Consider the following 18,071-nt stretch of genomic DNA (forward strand, 5'->3'; position numbering starts at 1 on the left):
GCCGCCGCCTCCCGGCCTCTTTTGTCCCTTCCCTCCTCTGCGTCAGGCTCCCCTGGCCCGGCCTCCCCCTCCCGCTCCCTCCTCCGCCCCGCTCCTCCTCCCCGGGGCTGGATGGAATTTTTTCCCCTGGACCGGAGCCAGCTCCGGGGCAGGGCGGGTGGGAAGCCAGGCCGGACTGGGCAGGGCGGTGGGGAGGGGCCGGGGCGGGGGCCCCCTGGGGAGGGGGCTGGTCCGACGGCCGCGCCGCCGGCGGGGTCCGGGGAGGGGTAGCCCCGGACCTCAGAGCCGGGGAGGAGTCGCCGGCCGGAGGGAGTCGGGGAGAAGGGAAGGGGGATGGCGGGGACGGCGGGAGGAAGGGGAGCGGCCGCGGGGCGGCGGAGGCGGGGAGAGGATGGAGAGCGCTCGGCGGCGGCGGTGGGGCCCGGCCTGCGGGCCCGGGGCGGCGGAGGAGACCCCTTTCCTGCGACGCGGGAGCCGCGGGAGCCGTGAGTCTGCGGAAAGGGAGGTGGCGGGCTGGGGCCTGGACTCCGGGTCCCTGAGGGAGGAACACCCAGGGGCCTGGATTTCTGGGTTCTTGGAGGAGGAGTTGGGGGTGGGGAGGTGGCTGGGCGCCCAGACTCCTGAATCCTTGAAGGAGGGGGCTGGGACCTGGATTCCGGGGTCCACAAGCTGAGGAAGGCTGGAGACACCTCCTGGATTCAGGAGGGAGGACCGAGATGGGGGCTGGGGCGGGTAGGATCGTGGCTGGAGGAGACTAGGGGCGCGATGCCCGAGCCCTCGGGGGAGGTGGAGGAAGATTTGTCTGGCTTTGGAGTGCCTGCGGCAGCGGAGGGGTTAACGTCTGGCTCGAGGGGAGGGGGAGGGGCAGGGATGGGGCTGCGGGGCTTTGAGGGGTCAAGGGTGAGCCGTGCCAATGGGAGGGGGCCGAGGAGGAGGGGCAGGTTGTCTGGGCTGCCAGACAGGCCAGGGTCAGCGGCGGGGGCAGGAGATGTCTGGAGGAGAGGCCCAGCATCCATGCTCCCTCGGGGACCCGGGATTCCAGGTCCCAGACCCTCCTCCCTCAGACCTGGGAGTCCACCACCCAGTCCCCCACCCATTCCCCCACCCATTTCAAAATCCGAGCCCCCAGCCCCCTTTTTTCCAGGATCCAGGAGTCTGAGCCCCCAGTCTGTTCTCAGCCCAGGGAATCCACACTCCAGCCCCTAACCCCTTTAAAACCCGAGTTGAGAACCTCAGCCCCTCCTCCCAAGGAGCGCAGCCCCCAACCCTCTGCTCCTCTGGAACCCAAGCGTCCAGGTTCTGGCATCTTTTCCCCCTTTGAAGCCTGCAGTTCTGGGGTCCCCCAGGCCCCTCCTCCCCGGAACCCAGGAGTCCCCACCTCCCCTTTAGCCCCAGCTGGAGTCCAGCCCTCCAGGGGTTAAGGGGGCGGGGCCAGCTGGTTGCCATGGTGCCAGACTGTTTGGGTCTGCTCTCTGACCCTTGGGGGCTCCCCAGGGTCCGCGGAGAGGGGGAGGGGGACCTAGGCCTGGGGGAAGTCCGGAGCCTACCCCTTCCCCAAACCCGGCCTATGGGCCCAGGGAGTTCGCGTTTCCACCAACGCCTTGTCAAGTGACCTTGAACAAGTCCTGACCCCTCTCTTTCGGCCTCAGTTTCCCCAAGGAGACACTGGTTGGCGTGTGGGGGAGATACTGAGGTCCCGGGAATCTTTGAGATTCTCAGCTTCCCTTCTCCCCTCACCCCCCTCCTCAGGCCCCAGGCAGCCCCGGGGCATGCTGGGAACCCGGGCCTGGGCTCTGGGCCAGGTTGGTGGGGGGGCGGGGGCAGCCTCCTCCCTTCCCCTTCCTCCCCACCTTGGCCTGACTCTCGCCCCCGCCTGAGGGTCTGGGAGGTTGGGAAGGAGGGAAGAGGGTAGAGAGCTGGGACCGTGGACCCGTCTCCGGCCCCCGCCTCCCCCTTTCCTTCTCCGCCCCTTTCCCGCCTCTTCTCCCCCTCCTCAGCAGGTCGCTACCCCAGCCCAGGGCCCCTTCTCAAACCACCCCCACCCCACCCCCAGCTCCAGACCTGGCTCGAGCTGCGAGGGGGAGGGAGAGAGGGAAGGAGAAAGAGAGAGAGAGAAGGGAGGGAGACCCAAAGGGAGAAGGGGGAGGGGAGGAAAGAGAGAGACCTAGGAGGGAGGACAGGAGAGGGAGAAGGAGAGAAAGGGAGAGAGACAGAGACCGAGGGAGAGTGGGAGACAGAGGTGAGAGATGGGGAGGGAGAGGAAGTGAGGAGAGACATCCGAAAAAAGGGGGTGGAGAAGGGTGAGAAAGAGGAGAGGGAGTCAGAGACTGAGACAGGGCCCGAGAGAACGAGAGAGACAAAGAGGGGGAACGGGGAAAAGGGGAGGATGAAAGACAGGAGGCAGAGGAAGAGAAGGAGAAAGAGGGGGAGAGAGGGAAGAAAACGGGAGCGGGAGAGGAGAGGCGATGGGGAGAGAGAGAGAGAAGGAGCACAGAGCCAGGGAGGGATGCCTGATGCAGGAGGAGGAGGCTGGGAACCAGGGAAGGTGGAAAGAAAGAGGGAGAGAGAGAAAAAGGCAGGGCCAGAGACATGGACTGTGAGGAAGGAGCAGGAAGGCGAGGCTGGAGCAGGGGCAGCAAGAACCAGAGGGTCCAGGAGGAGGGGCTGGGCAGGGGAGAGACCCCAGCTGGAGGGGCTCTGAGCCCAGGGGTGGGGAGGGTGGGTGCTGAGTCCACTGCCCACTGCTGCTGGAGGCTGACTTTGGGAGTCTCTTCCCCTCTCTGAGGCTCAGCGCCCTCCTCTGCCTCACCTGCCAAATGGGGATGCTGAGGGCACCTCGATCTCTGGACTGGGAGGTATCAGGCAGAAGACTGGTGCTCTGGGCCTGATATGGTGTCAGTGCTGGGGGATTGTGGCTGTCATCCTTAGGACTGACCCAAAGAAGGGAGGAGAGAGGAAACAGGTACCAAGGGAGGCTTGGATGCTTGCTAGCCCCTGGGCATGGAGTCTGCAGACTGACCGGAGTGTAGGTAGGGCAGGTGTGCCCAAAAGGCCAAATTCCCAGACAGGTGAGGTTCCCTCTGAGCCAGCACCCAGGAAGTCAGGTGCTCTGTTAGGCCATGCCTTCCCCAGGAGGCCTGCCGGGCCGGCGGAGGAGGATCTGGGGGCTGGGACTCCTGCGTCTCTGGGGAGAATGGGGCTGTGCATCTGGACTCAAGAGTCTGAGGGAGGAAGGGGCTGAGGGCTTGGATTCCAGGAACACTTGGGGAGAAAAGGGCCAAGGGCCCAGACCCCTGGGTCTCTGGCGAGGAAGGGGATGGGGACCTGGACTTCTGGGTTCTTTAGGGAGGAGGGGGATGAGGGCCTTGACTCCAGGGTCCCTGATGAGGAAGGGGCTGAGGGCCTGGACTCCTGGGTTCCTTGGGGAGGAGGGGCCGGGGGCCCGGACTCCTGGGTCCTGGCACCCACCCGTAGAACCGACCTTGCGGGGCCTTCGCCGCACACAAGCTCGTGTCTGTGGGTCCGTGTCGGGGGCTCACCATCGCGGCTGGGGCCTCCCCGGCCCTCCCCCTCCCACTCCCCATCCTCCTGGTCCCTGTCTGTCTATCTGTCGGGTCTGTCCACCTGCCGCGCCCCCCGGGCTGAGGTAGGAGGTTGTATAGTTGAGGAGGACACCCAAGGAGATCACTATACGACCTCCTAGCTTTCCCCAGGCTGCGCCCTGCACGGGACGGGGCCCGGCGGGGACCCCCAGCCCCACTCGGGGACCCTGAGCCCCACTGGGCTGCCCCAGGGACCCTGGGAGGAGGAGCCGGGCTGTCTTTTCTGTCCTTGTCCCTGCATCCCCTCCCTGCCCTGAATTCTGTTTTACTTCTGTCTGTCTCTCCATCTCTGCTGTGTCTCTGTGGCTTCTGCAGCGTTCGCAGTGGATTCTCTGCCTCTCTCATTCTGGCTTTCTAGGTCTCTGCCCCTCCCGACATCTTTCTGTGTCTGTTTCTGTCCTTTTTGGTCTTTCTGTCTTCTGGCTCTCAGAATGTCTCTGTGCCCATCTCCATCTGACCCCCACCCCAGGGCCTGCGGGGCCACCACGTACCATGCTGCCAGCCTCTGGGTCCCTGAGACCCTTTAACCTGTGAGGACATCCAGGGTCACAGGTGAGGTTCTTGGGAGCCTGGCGTCTGGCCCAACCACACACCTGGGGAATTGCTGGCCTGACCCGGGAACCCTGACTCCTCATACGCTTCCTCCAGAGCATGACATTTGGCCACCAACTGAAACCTGACCTCTGACCCCAGACCACTGGCCCTTCCCCCGCCCTGTGGCGACCTCATAAAGGTTACTAGCTTCTCCCCTGGCCTTGAGACCCACATGATGGCCCTGCTGGCCCTGGCCAGTGCGGTCCCATCTGCCCTGCTGGCCCTGGCTGTCTTCAGGGTGCCCGCCCGGGCCTGTCTCCTCTGCTTCACCACCTACTCTGAGCGCTTCCGCATCTGCCAGATGTTTGTGGGGATGCAGAGCCCCAAGCTCGAAGAGTGTGAGGAGGCCTTCACGGCCGCCTTCCAGGGCCTCTCTGACACCGAAATCAGTGAGGAGACCATCCTCCTTCATCAGTGTCCTGGGGAGGGTGCAGAGGGAGGGACAGGAGAGACCCAGAGGGTCAGGCTGAGGGATAGACAGAGAGAAATAGTCACACGCAAAAGGCTCAGAGACCATGAGAACAACAGAGGCTAGGGACGGAGAAACACAGACAAGGGAGGACAGCAGGGCAGTGACTCAGAGAGGGGAGGATGGAGATACAACAGGAGAAGATGGAGACTCAGAGACAGGAGGATGGAGACTCAGAGACGGGAGGATGGAGACTCAGACAGGGGAGGATGGAGACTCAGACAGGGGAGGAAGGAGACTCAGACAGGAAGATAGACACTCAGGGGAGGATGGAGACTCAGATGGGGGAGGATGGACAGTCAGAGGGGAGGATGGAGACTCGGGGACAATGTACAGTCAGAGGGTGGAGGAAGGAGACTCAGAGATGGGAGGATAGACAGAGAGGGGAGGATGGAGACTCCAGAGCATGGAGAGCCAGAGAGGGGAAGACTTAGAATCAGATAGGGGAGGATGGAGACTCAGAGAGGGGAGGATGAAGAGTCAGAGATGGGAGGAAGGAGAGTCAGAGGGGGAAGATGGACACTCGGGAGGATGGAGAGTAAGAGAGGAGGATGGAGACTTGGGAAAATGGAGAGTCAGAGAGAGGGGAAGATGGGCACTCGGGAGGATGGGGAGTCAGACGGGAGGATGGAGACTCAGAAAGGGGAGGATAGAGAAGAGGCAGAGACTGGGGAAGCAGGATAGAGACTAGCGTTGGGGGAGAGACTCAGGGAAGATGGAGACTCACAGAGAGGTGAGGATAGAGCCTGGGAGGGACTCAGGAAGCATAGAGACTGTGGGGCAGAGAGTCAGCAAGGGGAGGGCACAGACTTGGGAGGGCAGAGATTCAGAGACAGAATGTTCCCATTAGGGACATGGTGTTTGCGGGGAGCTACCTCCCCCAGCCCCTGCCCCCTCCTTCACCGCCAGACTATGATGAGAGAAGCCACCTGCATGATGCCTTCGCCCAGATGACCCATGGCCTGCAGGAGCTGGCTGCTGCCCAGGGTGAGCGTGTGGGGGTGGGGAGATGGGAAATGCACGTGGGAGGGCCCAGGGCAGAGGAAGGAGGCCCCAGAGTCACGCAGTCATCTGGGACGGGGAAAGCTCGGAAGCCACGAGCTCAGCTACTTGACTAAGCGAAGGCTGAAGGCAGCCCTAAGAGCCAGAGGCTGATGCTGCCAAGTGGGGAACGGACGTTGCAGAAATTGCCTATCGAAGTCCAGATGGGTCGGGTAGGTTCTGACATGGCCGCATGGCAAACACTCTTACTGGTGATGAAGTTCTGGGTGGGTCACTGCCCCTCTCCTGTCCTCAACTTACCCATCTGTAAAGTGGGACAATCTTGCCTCCTAGGATGGCCACAGAGCTCACTGTGGGGTTGGGGGCTGCCTGATGAGGCTGACCTCAGGGAGGGAATCTTCCCCTAGGACAGAACTCACACACAGTCTCACACACACACAACACATTCACTCACACAGCACTCACACACGCAAACACATTCACTCACTCATACACTCACACAGCACTCACATGCAAACACATTCACTCACTCATACACTCACACACAGCACTCACATGCAAACACATTCACTCACACATTCACACACAGCATTCACACGCAAACATACACATTCACACACAGCACTCACACAAACACATGCTTTCACACACAGACACACACACACAGATTTCTTATAAAGTGATTCCACATTTTTGAGGTGGGAGGCGATTAGAGGGCAGGAAAACAGGAACGGCAGAGTAGATCGCTCCAGTGACAGCAGTGAAGAGAGATGGGGTGTGAGCGCCCTGGTGAGACAGCCACACGTGACAGCCTTGAGGTGTGTGGCCGTGTGAAGCGACCTCAGGGCCGGGGGCCACGCATGGCCAATGGGCAGCGTTGGCAGTAATCATGCCAGGTCACCATGGCCACAATCTCCATGACGTGCCAGAGCCTGGAACTATGGAAACTCAGAGTTTGCAGGAGCTCAGGGCTTTTTCCCGCACCCACAGTCGCTCCCTTTGCTTCCTGCTTTGCCCACCAAGCGTTTTGTCAAAGATCCCCAAAAGGGGGAGGATTCCATCCACCCGGGCATCCAGGGCCAGCCTGGAGAAGGCTTCAGCTGTGGCTCCCCCGACCTCCACCCCAAAGGGAGACCTGAGGCCCTAAAGCTCTCTGTGGGCGGGTGGTTCAGGATTCCAGGAAATGCCCTTTCTCCCCACGTGGGCTGTCTCGTCACAGAAGCTTTTGAAAAGATCAGGAAACTCTGCATCTGGGAGTGGAAGCCTTCTGTGGGGCCGACTGTGGGACAAACTTAGAGGGAAGAGAAAAGAGGCTGGGTGAGGGTCCAGGCCAGAGTGGAGGCCCAAGTTGGGGTTGGGGCTCTGAAGGTGGAGAAGAGGGGACAGGGCCAGAGAATGAGGTCTGCTGGGCTGTTTGGGGAGGCATAGAGGACAGCGTCTGAGACAGGTCCTGCTCCATGCCTGTTGGGCCATGTGTCATCACTGAAATAAGGAGCCCGAGAGAAAGAGCTGGGGGCAGATGATGAGCTGGGTTGGAGTGCAGTGACTCTGAAAGGTCCCAGGGACGTTTAGGAGGCAGCTAGATACCCAGGTGCAGAGTTCAGCAGAAAAGTCAGAGGGTTTTGAGTCTCTGCCCTCAGGGCGCTGGGGAGCCACCAGAGGAATGTGAGCAGTAAAAATAGGGGCAGCTCTGAGTGTAGAAAGAGCCCTCTGGGGTCGTGTGGAGGATGAACCAGAGGGAGAGTCTGGAGGCCAGGAGAAGCTGGTGCAATACGTTCAATGGTGTTTACTGAAGGTGCAAACCACCTGTCTTGCTTATACTGGGGTGGAGCCTGGGAAGACAGACAATAAACATAATGGATAAAATATCTTACTATCTTAGTGTACCAGTTGCTGGTCCCTGCCGTGGAGGAAAACAGAGAAGGAGAAGAGAAAGGGGTGATAGTTTTATTGTCTTTTTTTTTTTGGAGATAGGGTCTCACTTTGTCACCCAGGCTGGAGTGCAGTGGCATGATCATAGCTCACTGCAGCCTGGAACTCCTGGGCTCACGCGCTCTTCCTGCCTCTGCCTTCCGAGTAGCTGGCACTCCAGGCGGCGTGCCGCCATCTTTGACTAATTAAATTTGTAATGATGGTGTCTTGCTATGTTGCCTGGGTTGGTCTCGAGCTCCTGGGCTCAAGTGATCTTCCTGCCTCAGCCTCCCAAAGTGCTGGGATTACAGGCATGAATCACCATGTCTTGCTGAGTGATAATTTTAAATAGGTTGGTCAGGGGAGGTGGAAATGACAGGGTCCAGTTGCGACCTGAACAAGGTGACAGCGACAGCCACGCAGATAATCTGGGGAGAGAGATTTTTCAGGCCACAGGAAACAGCTAGTGCAAGACCCTGCGGCCCGTGGGGCTGGAGTGAAGGTGAAATCTGAGAGATAGCAAGGGGCCACCTCCCAAAGATCCTCATAGACAGAGGTGATTCTCAAGCCCCAGCATACATCAGAATCCCCTGGGAGCTTATTAAAAATGCAGATTTCTGACAGGATCCCAGGTAATGCTGATGAAGCTACTCTGGGAGCACCCAATCCCTGTTGTATGCCCTTGGAATGACTTTTGTCTTTTGCTCTTGAAATGGGGGAGCTATTGGAGGACTTTACACCAAGACACAGGATCTGACCTGGGGTTTAACAAGATCTCTCTGGCAGCTGTGTGGGGCCTGGGCAAAGGCAGGAAGATTTCCAGTGAGAAGGTGGCTCGTCGCGGGTCAGACAAGTCACAGTGGTCCGGGGAGATCTGACTGCGTGCCAGGCTTGCCCATGTGTGTGAGAGGCTGTGTCTGCCATACAGAGTGATTCATATGAAGTATCCTCCTAAAGGATTTCCTCGGCCAGGCGCAGTGGCTTACACCTGTAATCCCAACACTTTGGGAGGCTGAGGCGGGTGGATGACAAGGTCAGGAGTTCAAGACTAGCCTGGCCAAGAGGGTGAAACCCTATCTCTACTAAAATACAAAAATTAGCTGGGCGTGGTGGCAGGCGCCTGTAATCCCAGTTTCTCAAGAGAGTGAGGCAGAGAATTGCTTGAACCCGGGAGGTGGAGGTTGCAGTGAGCTGAGATCACGCCACTGGACTCCAGCCTGGGCGAAGAAGCAAGACTCCATCTCAAAAAGAAAAGAAAAGAAAGGATATCCTCTACCAGCCCTGTGAGGCTGGGTTTTATAGCCCCACTTTTCAGATGGGAACACTGGGGCTCCTCTTGACAAGAACAGTAGACCCTGGGATATATTTGGAGATAGATTGGACCAGATATAAGTGGGTGAGGGCAATGGGAAGAATCAAGGATGACTTTTGAGTCTCCTCCAGATGGAGGAGCAGGGAGTCAGAGGAGCTGACGTAGGCTGACTGCCTCTTGATGATCCCACGTGGTCTTGCTTGTGTAGGTGTATATATAATCCACAGAGTGGATGACGTGGTATAGACAGCATGCAGCATGCCACATGCAACGATTAGGTGTGGAGGCTCTAGAGCCTGACCACCAGGGTCAGATGTAGCCATGTGATTCTAGACCACTTCTCCAATCTCCCCATGCCCCAGTTTCCCCATCTCGAACTTGGAGATGGCAATCGTAAGTTTCCCAGTCTTCTCTAACACTCGCTATGTGCCAGACACCATTCTACACGCTTAGAGACATCATGCCACACAATCATGAAATCATAATCCTCATGGTTCTATGTGGCTGCTAGAGCCCCAGCCATCAAAACAAAGTCTTATTTAATGATTCAGCCTCTCCCCAACCCTGCAATACAGACACTGCTCCTGTGATACACACACTGCTATCATCCCCATTTTATGAATGAGGAAACTGAGGAAACGGAAGGTGGAGTCACTTGGTCATATGGGGCGGAGGGCTTGTGATTGATACTGAGATTGGAAACAGGTACGCTCAAGACAGAAGCGCCAGGACTCAGACCCAGATGTATGTCAGAGTCGGAGCTCCTGCTGATACGCAGCTCCTCTAGGGAAGACTTTACAACAGCCACGCATGCCTCCTTATGGTCCACTTGATATAACCCAGGCTCCTTGGCCTGTTGGGAACGTTTCACTCCATTCGTACTCCCCTGGTGGGTTAGAAACCCACCCGCCACCGTGGCTTACTTGGTATATTCCACTCACCCTTTCCCTGAGTCGTGCTTTGGCCCATAGACATTCTTTGGATGACTCCTCAACATCCAGGCCTCTCATTTGTGCACCCCAGTCTGACCACATGCTCCTGATCATCCTGCCATCTCGAGACCACACTCCTGCTCTGTGGCCAAGGAGAGACCACTAAGTCCTCATCCGGAACCCACTTCTTGGCATGAGTGCCTTCTCTCTCCAAGTGTATATCCAATGGTCATTGTTTCAGCCATTGTTTGTTTTGCCAGTATCCTCAGTTCCCTCCCTTTCTGTATGGCTTTACATCACAGAGGAAGCTTTCCCCTGTCCCTGCAATGGCTTAAGCCAATAGGAAGTTTACCTCTCCTATACAAAGTAAGTCTTGAGGTAGGCACTTAAGGTTAGTATGGCACCTCCATTTCTTGGGGACCCAAGCTCTTTCAAGACTTAATATCCCAGGGAATAGCCTTGTCCTCATGGTCCTGTGTGGCTGCTAGAGCTCCAGCCATCAAAACAAACTTTCAGGCAACAGGATGCAAATTTTCAGGCAGCAAATGGATGAGGGAATCAATAAGATGGTGCCACCTTCTCTCTTTTTTTGTTGTTGTTTTTGTTTTTTAGAGATGGGGTCTTGCTCTGTTGCCCAGGCTGCAGTGCAGTGGTGCAATCATAGCTCACTGTAGCCTCGAACTCCTGGGCTTAACCATCCTCCCACCTCAGCTTCCTGAGTAGCTAAGACTACAGGCACATGCCATCACACCTGGCTAATTTATCAAAATTTGCTTACCCAGTCTGGTCTCAAACTCCTGCCCTCAAGTGATCCTTTCACCCCAGCCTCCCGAGTAGCTGGGATTCCAAGTGCAGTACCACCTCCCTTTTAAGGCCACTTCCTGTGACTCACTTATAACACATCCACTTACATCCTATGGCTACAGCTTGGCCACATGACCTCAACTTCAAGGAAGGCTGTGAGTTGAAGCCTTTTATCTGTGTTCTGTGGATATAGATGCACGGATATTTAGAGGCAATGGACACTCCCTGTGTATTGGTTTGCTAGGACCACTGTTACAAAGTACCGTAGACTGGGTGTCTTGAACAACAGAAGTTTCTGCCTTCCAGAAGTCTGAGGTCAAGGTTCTGGTGTCAGCAGGCTTGGATTCTCAGGCCTCTCTCTCTGGCTTGTAGATGCTTTCTTCATATGTCCCTGCGTGCATGTCTGTGCCCCAATTTCCTTCTCATAAGGACACCGATCACACTGCATTACGGCCCACCCTCATGACCTCATTTTAACTTAATCACCTCTTTCAGAACCAAGTACAGTCACATTCTGAGGTACTGGGAGTTAAGACTTCAACAAACGAATTTGGGGTAGGGGCACAATTTAGCCCATAAAATCCTGCCACAATCCTAATTTCCACAAACCACCATGAGATCAAGCCAGCTGTCCACTTTTTTTAATTCCACTGGGAAAAGCCACAAACCCTTACAGTTTGAAGGCCATTACAGTGGTCAAAACACAAGGTCAGGCGCGGTGGCTCACACCTGTAACCCCAGCACTTTGGGAGGCCAAGGTGTGGAGATCACGAGGTCAGGAATTCAAGACCCGCCTGGCCAACATGGTAAAACCCCATCTCTACTAAAAATACAAAGATGAGCCAGGCATTGTGCTGGGTGCCTGTAATCCTAGCTACTGGGGCGGCTCAGGCAGAAGAATCACTTGAACCTGGGAGGTGGAAGTTGCAGTGAGCCAAGATCATGGCACTGTATGTACTCCAGCCTGGGCAACAGAGCGAGACTCTGTATCAAAACAAACACCTACAAAGACAAAGAACATACAAGGGTAAAAGATGTATTCTATGAACATTATAGAAATGAATATAGGCTGGAGACGACAGAGGTGGCCGATGTGGCCCCATTTCAAGGGAGTGGCTGCTACCCATCTCCAGCTAATTGCTGCCTTATGGAAATGTGATCTCTGTGTTACAGCTCTTCCAACTTTTTAAAAAAGAGAGGCCAAACATTTATGTGACATTCCAAATTTTCTATGTTGGTGACTGGTTCATTTTCTTTTAAACACTTTGCAGGCCAAATACCACACATAGGGCCATAGGCCACCAGTTGGGATCTCCAGTTCCAGTTGGATCCTGGAATTCATTTTACAAATACTTAATGAGCACTTCTAAGATTCAGCGCCCTCTCCAGGATTCAGAGGACACAGCGCTAAGGAAGAACGTGTTTATTTACTTACAAGACAGACATAAATGACCATCATCTATATATAAATATATGTGATTGCAGATGGATGAGAGCTAGGAATGAAATGATTGCAATGAGAGACTAAAACAGGGAACTTGATTAGATTTGTGGTGATGGAAGGATGATTACGAGACAGAAAAATGTGCTAAAAGCAGAAGCCAGCATGTGCAAAGGCCCTGAGGTGCTAGGGAATTTGGTTATTTTCATAATAAAGGAAATGAGGCCTGGCTCAATGGCTCACGTCTGTAATCCCAGCACTTTGGGAGGCCAAGGTGGGTAGATCACTTGAGTGATCCAAACAGGAGTTTGAGACCAGCCTGACCAACATAGTGAAACCCTGTCTCTTCTAAAAATACAAAAATTAGCTGGGCGTGGTGGCACACGCCTGTAGTCCCAGCTATTTCGGAGGCTGAAGCCGGAGAATCACTTGAATGTAGGAGGCAGAGACTGCACCACTGCATGCCAGCCTGGGTAACAGAGTGAGACACTATCTCAAAAAATTAAAATAAAATAAAAAAGGAAATGAAAGGTGGGCCCTAGTGATGGGACAGGGAGGGAGAGGAACTAGGCCAAACCATGTGGGACCTAATAGGCCTTCGTGAGGAATTTGATCCTTATCCACCCCTTCTCCCCTCAACAAGCTACATGCCGGTGATGTCCAGTAGGGCTGGTTCAGGAAGCAGAAAGGATACTTAGGGACTTGTTAGCCTTCAAGTACACAAGGTGGGAGGAAATGAGAGGAAAAAACAGAGAATATGGTAATAAGAGAGACGGAGGGGTGGAGAGGAGCTGGGGAAGGGCAGACATCATGACAGTACATCCCGTGAGCTAGTGCCAGCTTAGCCCTAGCAATGCTAGATCAGAAGGCAGGACCAAGCCCTAGGGGAAGGATTTTGCCACACAGGCCGCCCTCCCCTTTGCTCTCCAGGATCCTTTGAGGTTGCCTTCCCTGATGCGGCGGAGAAAATGAAGAGAGTCATTACACACCTTAAAGAAGGTAAAAGACTCCTTATCTCCTCCCCCAGACACACACAGAATTGGAAAACCCCACTCCTGGCTGGGCATGGTGGCTTACGCCTATAATCTCAGGAGTTCAAGACCAGACTGACCAACATGGTGATACCCTGTCTCTTCTAAAAATACAAGAATTAGTCTGGTGTGGTAGTGCATGCCTGTAATCCCATCTACTCAGGAGGCTGAGGCAGGAAAATCACTTGAACCCTGGAGGTGAGGTTGCTGTGAGCAGAGATCTTGCCACTGCACTCTAGCCTGGGTGACAGAGCAAGACTCTGTCTCAAAACAAAACAAAGCAAAACACACTCCTGAGATCCCTATCCACTCTTCTGGCGCCATCTCTGAGCCTCAGGCCTTGGGGATCAACTCCTGTGTGGACTACCGTGGATTTGGCTTCACCCCTTCGATGGAAGCTTTCCTCTCCAGCTAGGAGCAGTCATGGGATGTATCTCTATGAAAGGTTTCCTCTCCTACTGATCCCCTTTCCGGGAATACTTCTAGCCCGCCTTCTCAGTGGAATCCAACTGGACTGCCTACCCCCATCAGGCCCTCCAGAAGGCCAGTGTCTCCCTCTGACTCCCAAGTAGATGGCTGGCAGTGGGCGTGGGCCTGACCCCTCCTAGTGCAAAGCTCAGGCCTGGCCCCGCCTCCAGGTGGAACCCAGCGGGCTTGACCCCGCCCCCAGGTTATGACTGCAGCTTGACCCCGCCCCCTAGGAGCAAAGCGTCCAGCCCTGTAACATCCGATAGGGGAGCATGGGGTGAGGGGGTTCTTCCCACGACCTTAAAGTGGTGATGTTTCATCTCTCCCTACAGCCCAGGCCTGCATCCCTCCCTGCGGTAAGGAGTTCATCTAAAAATTGGAATTGTCGGGTAAGGGAGGTGGTCGGGGCCGAAATCAGGTGGGTGAAATCGGGTGGGCTTCAAATCCTTAGGAGACCAACAAGAGCCCCGGAGAAAAGGAAGTAAACCAGGTATTGCTCTAAATCCTCATAGAAGGTGGGTGTGAGAGCCGAAGCAAACCAATAGGAATCCTAGAGGGCAGAGAGGAGTGAGAGGTGGCTTAGGACTGCAGGGACGGCTGGTTTAAGATGCTACCTGGCCAGTGGACCCCGGGGAGCTGTATGGATCTCAAAGGGCCAAAGGGCCCTGGGCAGGTGGCACCCAGACCCAGCGTTCCCACTCCACAGGTCTCCAGGAGTTTGCCCGGCGTTTCCTCTGCAAAGGGTGTTACTCCAGGGTCTGTGACCTCCCGCTGGACTGCCCAGGTGAGGGGCAGGGCCTTGGGGTGGAGGGGACCAACCTAAGAAATGGAACCAGAGCACACCGGCAAGTCCCAGCCAGTGATCCATGGTCTGTCTTCAGTTCAGGATGTGACAGTGACTCGGGGCGACCAGGCTATGTTTTCTTGCATCGTGAACTTCAAGCTGCCCAAGGAGGAGATCACCTATTCCTGGAAGTTTGCAGGAGGAGGTGTGAGTCGGGGCGAAGGCGGCGCAAAGGGTTTAGACGGGCGAGTTAGGCTTCACTATGGGTTGGGGAGTCAGCAGGCGGGGGTGAGACTCCGGGGAGCTGCGTCTAGACACAGGCAACAGAAAGAGGAGGGCCCCGGGATTTAGGGGAGAGCTCGAAGATCAGAATGCAGGACCAAGGACCTGGCGCAGTGACTCGCTCCTGCAATCCCAGCAATTTGGGAGGCCAAGGCGGGAGGATTGCTTGAGCTCAGGAGTTCGAGACCAGCCTGGGCAACATACTAAGACCCCACCTCTACTAAAAAATTTTTAAAACAGCCGGGCGTGGTGATGCACGCCTATAATCCCAGCCACTGGGAAGGCTGAGTGGGAGGATTGCTGAAGCCCAGGAGTTCGAGGCTGCAGTGAGCTATGATCGCGCCACTGCACTGCAGCCTGGGGGCCAGAACGAGACCTTGTCTGGAAATAAATAAATACATAAATAAATAAATAAATGCAGGTTCTAGGGGCGGGTTGTGCGTAAGGGTTTAGGTATTGTGGGGAAAGTGCGTTTAGGGCTGGGGAGCAAGTAGAAGGCTCGGGGCGGGGTCAAGGCTCAGGGCCCGGACTCAAGGGGGCGTGGTCTGGCTCGGGGGCTTGTAGGTTACTTATTGGCAAGCCGAAGTTGAGAAGCTTAAGCCCGCGGGTCCCGCAGCTCCGGACTCAGGACCTGTCCTATTTCCGAGATGTGCCGCGGGCCGAAGGATACCTGGCGCGGATCCGGCCGGCGCAGGTCACGCACCGCGGGACGTTCTCCTGCGAGATCAAGCAAGACCAGCGCCCCCTGGCTCGGCTCTACTTCTTTCTTAACGGTGGGGCGGGGCGCGGCGGCGGGAGCGAGCGGGGCGGGGCGAAGGGCGGGGCTCGTGCCCGTCTGACGTGCGCGCCCCCGCAGTGACGGGTCCGCCCCCGCGCGCGGAGACAGAGTTGCAGGCCACGTTCCGGGAAGTGCTGCGCTGGGCCCCGCGGGAGGCCGAGCTGATCGAGCCCTGGAGGCCCAGCCTGGGCGAGCTGCTGGCCAGGCCCGAGGCTCTGACGCCGAGCAACCTGTTCCTGCTTGCAGCCCTCGGGGCCCTCGCATCAGTGTGTGCGACCATGTTGGTGTGGTGAGTGCTCAGGACCCCGGAGTCCCAGCCTCTAGCTTCCCGCTTTCTCAGATCCCACCGAGAGGTCTGGGTTCCCAGCAACCTCCAACCCAGGAGGTCGGGCTCTCAGCCCCTCCTCCCGCAGACCCAGGAGCCCCCCAAGTCCCCTTCTCCCGCAAATCCAAGAATCCAGGCCCTCAGGCCCCCTCCTCCCTGAGACCCAGAAGCCCAGGCCCCAGGCCCCCCTCCTTCAGACCCAGGAGTCCAGGTCCCTAGTCCTACCTCAGGCAGACCCAGAAATCCATGCCCCCCCAGTCCCCTCCTCCCTCAGATCCAAGAGTCCAGGCCCCCAGACCCCTCCTCCCTCAGACCCAGGAATTCAGGCCCCAAGGCTCCCTCCCTCAGACCCAGGTTTCCATCTAGGCCCCTAGCCCCTCCTACCTCAGACCCAGGAGTGCAGGCCCCCAAGCCCCCTCCTCCCTCAGACCCAGAAGCCCAGGCCCCCCGCCCTCCTCTCTCAGACCCAAGAGTTCAGGCCCCCAGCCCCTCCTCCTTCAGACCCAGGAGTCCAGGGTCTGTCCACCATTTCAACCCAGTGTCCAGGCTTCCAGGACCTAGATTTCTAGCCACCAACCCTTCCTGTTACACGCGTACCTTTGTTTCCCCAGGATGTTCTTTGAATGGTACTGCAGTGGCAGCTAACAAAGGTATCTCTCCTCCTTCCCTATCCTATTTCCATCCTGAAAATAAAGAATGTATTTCAACTCTGGATTGTTTCGTCTCGGAAGGTGGTCACTACTAACTCAGATAGGAGGAGGTGCAGCAAGCCCACACATGCCCAGATCAGTACGGCCCCCATAATGACAGTGATAGGCGTAGGTATCACAGGGCAGGTTTCTGCACTGAGGGTTTAGGTGGGAACCCAGATACCCCCTCAGATTACCGGCTGTCTCCTTGACACTCCCACCTGCAGAAGGCACCCCCAAATAGAGTCCTTGATGTCCTCAGAGGCTCTTTCTCCCCAAGGCTTTCTTCCTGCCTGAAAGAGCACCACCATCCACCTAGCAGTGCAAACCAGAAACCTAGGAATCTGATTTCTCCTCCACTTCAAACTCATTTTCATTTCCAACTCTCAGACTTTTTAACTTGTAAATATCTCCTGAAGCTGCCTTCTCTGTGGTCCCAGTCACGCCCACCTCATGTCTGGATCACAGACCAGCCCCCCTGCCTCTCTTTGGCCTCTCCCTACTGTAGCCCATTCTCTACATAGCAGCAGGACTTGTTTTACTTCATTTTATTTTATTTTTTTTTTGGAGACGGGATCTCACTCCAGGGCCCAGGCTGGAGTGCAGGGGCGATGTCAGCTCGCTGCAACCTCTGCCTCCCTGGTTCACGTGATTTCTCCCGCCTCAGCCTCCCAAGTAGCTAGGATTACAGGCATGCCATGCCTGTATTTTTTTTTTTTTTTTTTTTTTTTTTTTGAGATAGTTTCGCTCTTGTTATCCAGACTGGAGTGCAATGGCGCGATCTCGGCTCACCACAACCTCCGCCTCCTGGGCTCAGGCAATTCTCCTGCCTCAGCCTCCTGAGTAGCTGGGATTACAGGCACGCACCACCATGCCCAGCTAATTTTTTGTATTTTTAGTAGAGATGGGGTTTCACCATGTTGACCTGGATGGTCTCCATCTCTTGACCTTGTGATCCACCCGTCTCGGCCTCCCAAAGTGCTGGGATTACAGGCGTGAGCCACTGCGCCTGACCCGCCATGCCTGTATTTTAGTAGAGATGGGGTTTCACCATGTTGGCCAGGCTGGTCTCGAACTTCTGACCTCAAGTGATCCACCTGCCTCGGCCTCCCAAAGTGCCGAGATTACTGGTGTGAACCACCCACACCTGATCGAATTGTACACTTTGAATGGGTGAACTCTGTGGGAGAGAAATTGGAGACAAATATGGACAAGTGTCCCAAAGAAATTTGCTATTAACAGAAAGAAATGGAACAGTAGTTTATGGGGAACCTGAGGTCAAGAGAGGGGGGTCTTAAAAATGGGAGAGTGATGATATGTTTGGATGCTGATGGAAAAGGGTCAAGGGGAAAGGAGAATTGCTGATCGGGTGGAAAGAACTGCTGGAGTGAAGCCTTTGAGCAGACAAAGAGGTCATAGGGTCTGTTGCCCTAATGGAAGAGGTTGGCATTGGCTTGGAGCACAGACAAGTCACCCTCCACAGTAGGAAGAAGGTGGAGCGTATGGGCATAGGGCAAGTGAGTGGGAAGACCCGGAGATGGGGACTCCCAACAAGTTTTCTTTTTTTTTTTTAATTTTTTATTGGATTTTAGGTTTGGGGGTACATGAGCAGAGCATGCAAGACAGTTGCGTAGGAACACACATGGC

At 56.0% G+C, this 18,071-nt stretch overlaps 1 protein-coding gene across 8 annotated transcripts; it reads left to right on the forward strand.

Annotated features, from left to right (window-relative positions):
• The first annotated feature begins 281 nt into the window (after positions 1 to 281).
• SPACA6 (sperm acrosome associated 6) lies at positions 282 to 16,449 on the forward strand. 8 transcript variants are annotated; one of them, XM_035283972.3, is made up of 9 exons: positions 282 to 485; positions 5,516 to 5,652; positions 12,998 to 13,066; positions 13,899 to 13,922; positions 14,273 to 14,350; positions 14,453 to 14,555; positions 15,197 to 15,405; positions 15,489 to 15,699; positions 16,347 to 16,449. In XM_035283972.3, exons 1-9 carry the CDS (start codon positions 334 to 336, stop codon positions 16,378 to 16,380), a joined length of 1,017 nt encoding a protein of 338 aa, XP_035139863.1. In that variant the 5' UTR covers positions 282 to 333; the 3' UTR covers positions 16,381 to 16,449. The 8 variants fall into 8 exon arrangements, with proteins under 8 accessions (XP_035139863.1, XP_017823554.2, XP_008986769.2 ...); XM_017968065.4 differs by having other exon boundaries at positions 5,575 to 5,652; positions 14,448 to 14,557; positions 15,249 to 15,405; XM_008988521.6 differs by lacking the exon at positions 282 to 485 and adding an exon at positions 2,058 to 4,585 and having other exon boundaries at positions 5,575 to 5,652; positions 14,448 to 14,557; positions 15,249 to 15,405.
• Positions 16,450 to 18,071: the final 1,622 nt, after the last annotated feature.

The sequence above is a fragment of the Callithrix jacchus genome, chromosome 22 (genome assembly GCF_049354715.1).
Source record: "Callithrix jacchus isolate 240 chromosome 22, calJac240_pri, whole genome shotgun sequence".
NCBI classification, from domain to species: Eukaryota; Metazoa; Chordata; class Mammalia; order Primates; family Cebidae; genus Callithrix; species Callithrix jacchus.

Coding starts and splice junctions, on each gene's coding strand:
- SPACA6 (XM_035283971.3), top strand. CDS start 4,369: ATGATGGCCCTGCTGGCCCTGGCCAGTGCGGTCCCATCTGCCCTGCTG. Junction 5,653..12,997: donor GGAGCTGGCTGCTGCCCAGG/GTGAGCGTGTGG, acceptor TTTGCTCTCCAG/GATCCTTTGAGGTTGCCTTC. Junction 13,067..13,898: donor CATTACACACCTTAAAGAAG/GTAAAAGACTCC, acceptor CTCTCCCTACAG/CCCAGGCCTGCATCCCTCCC.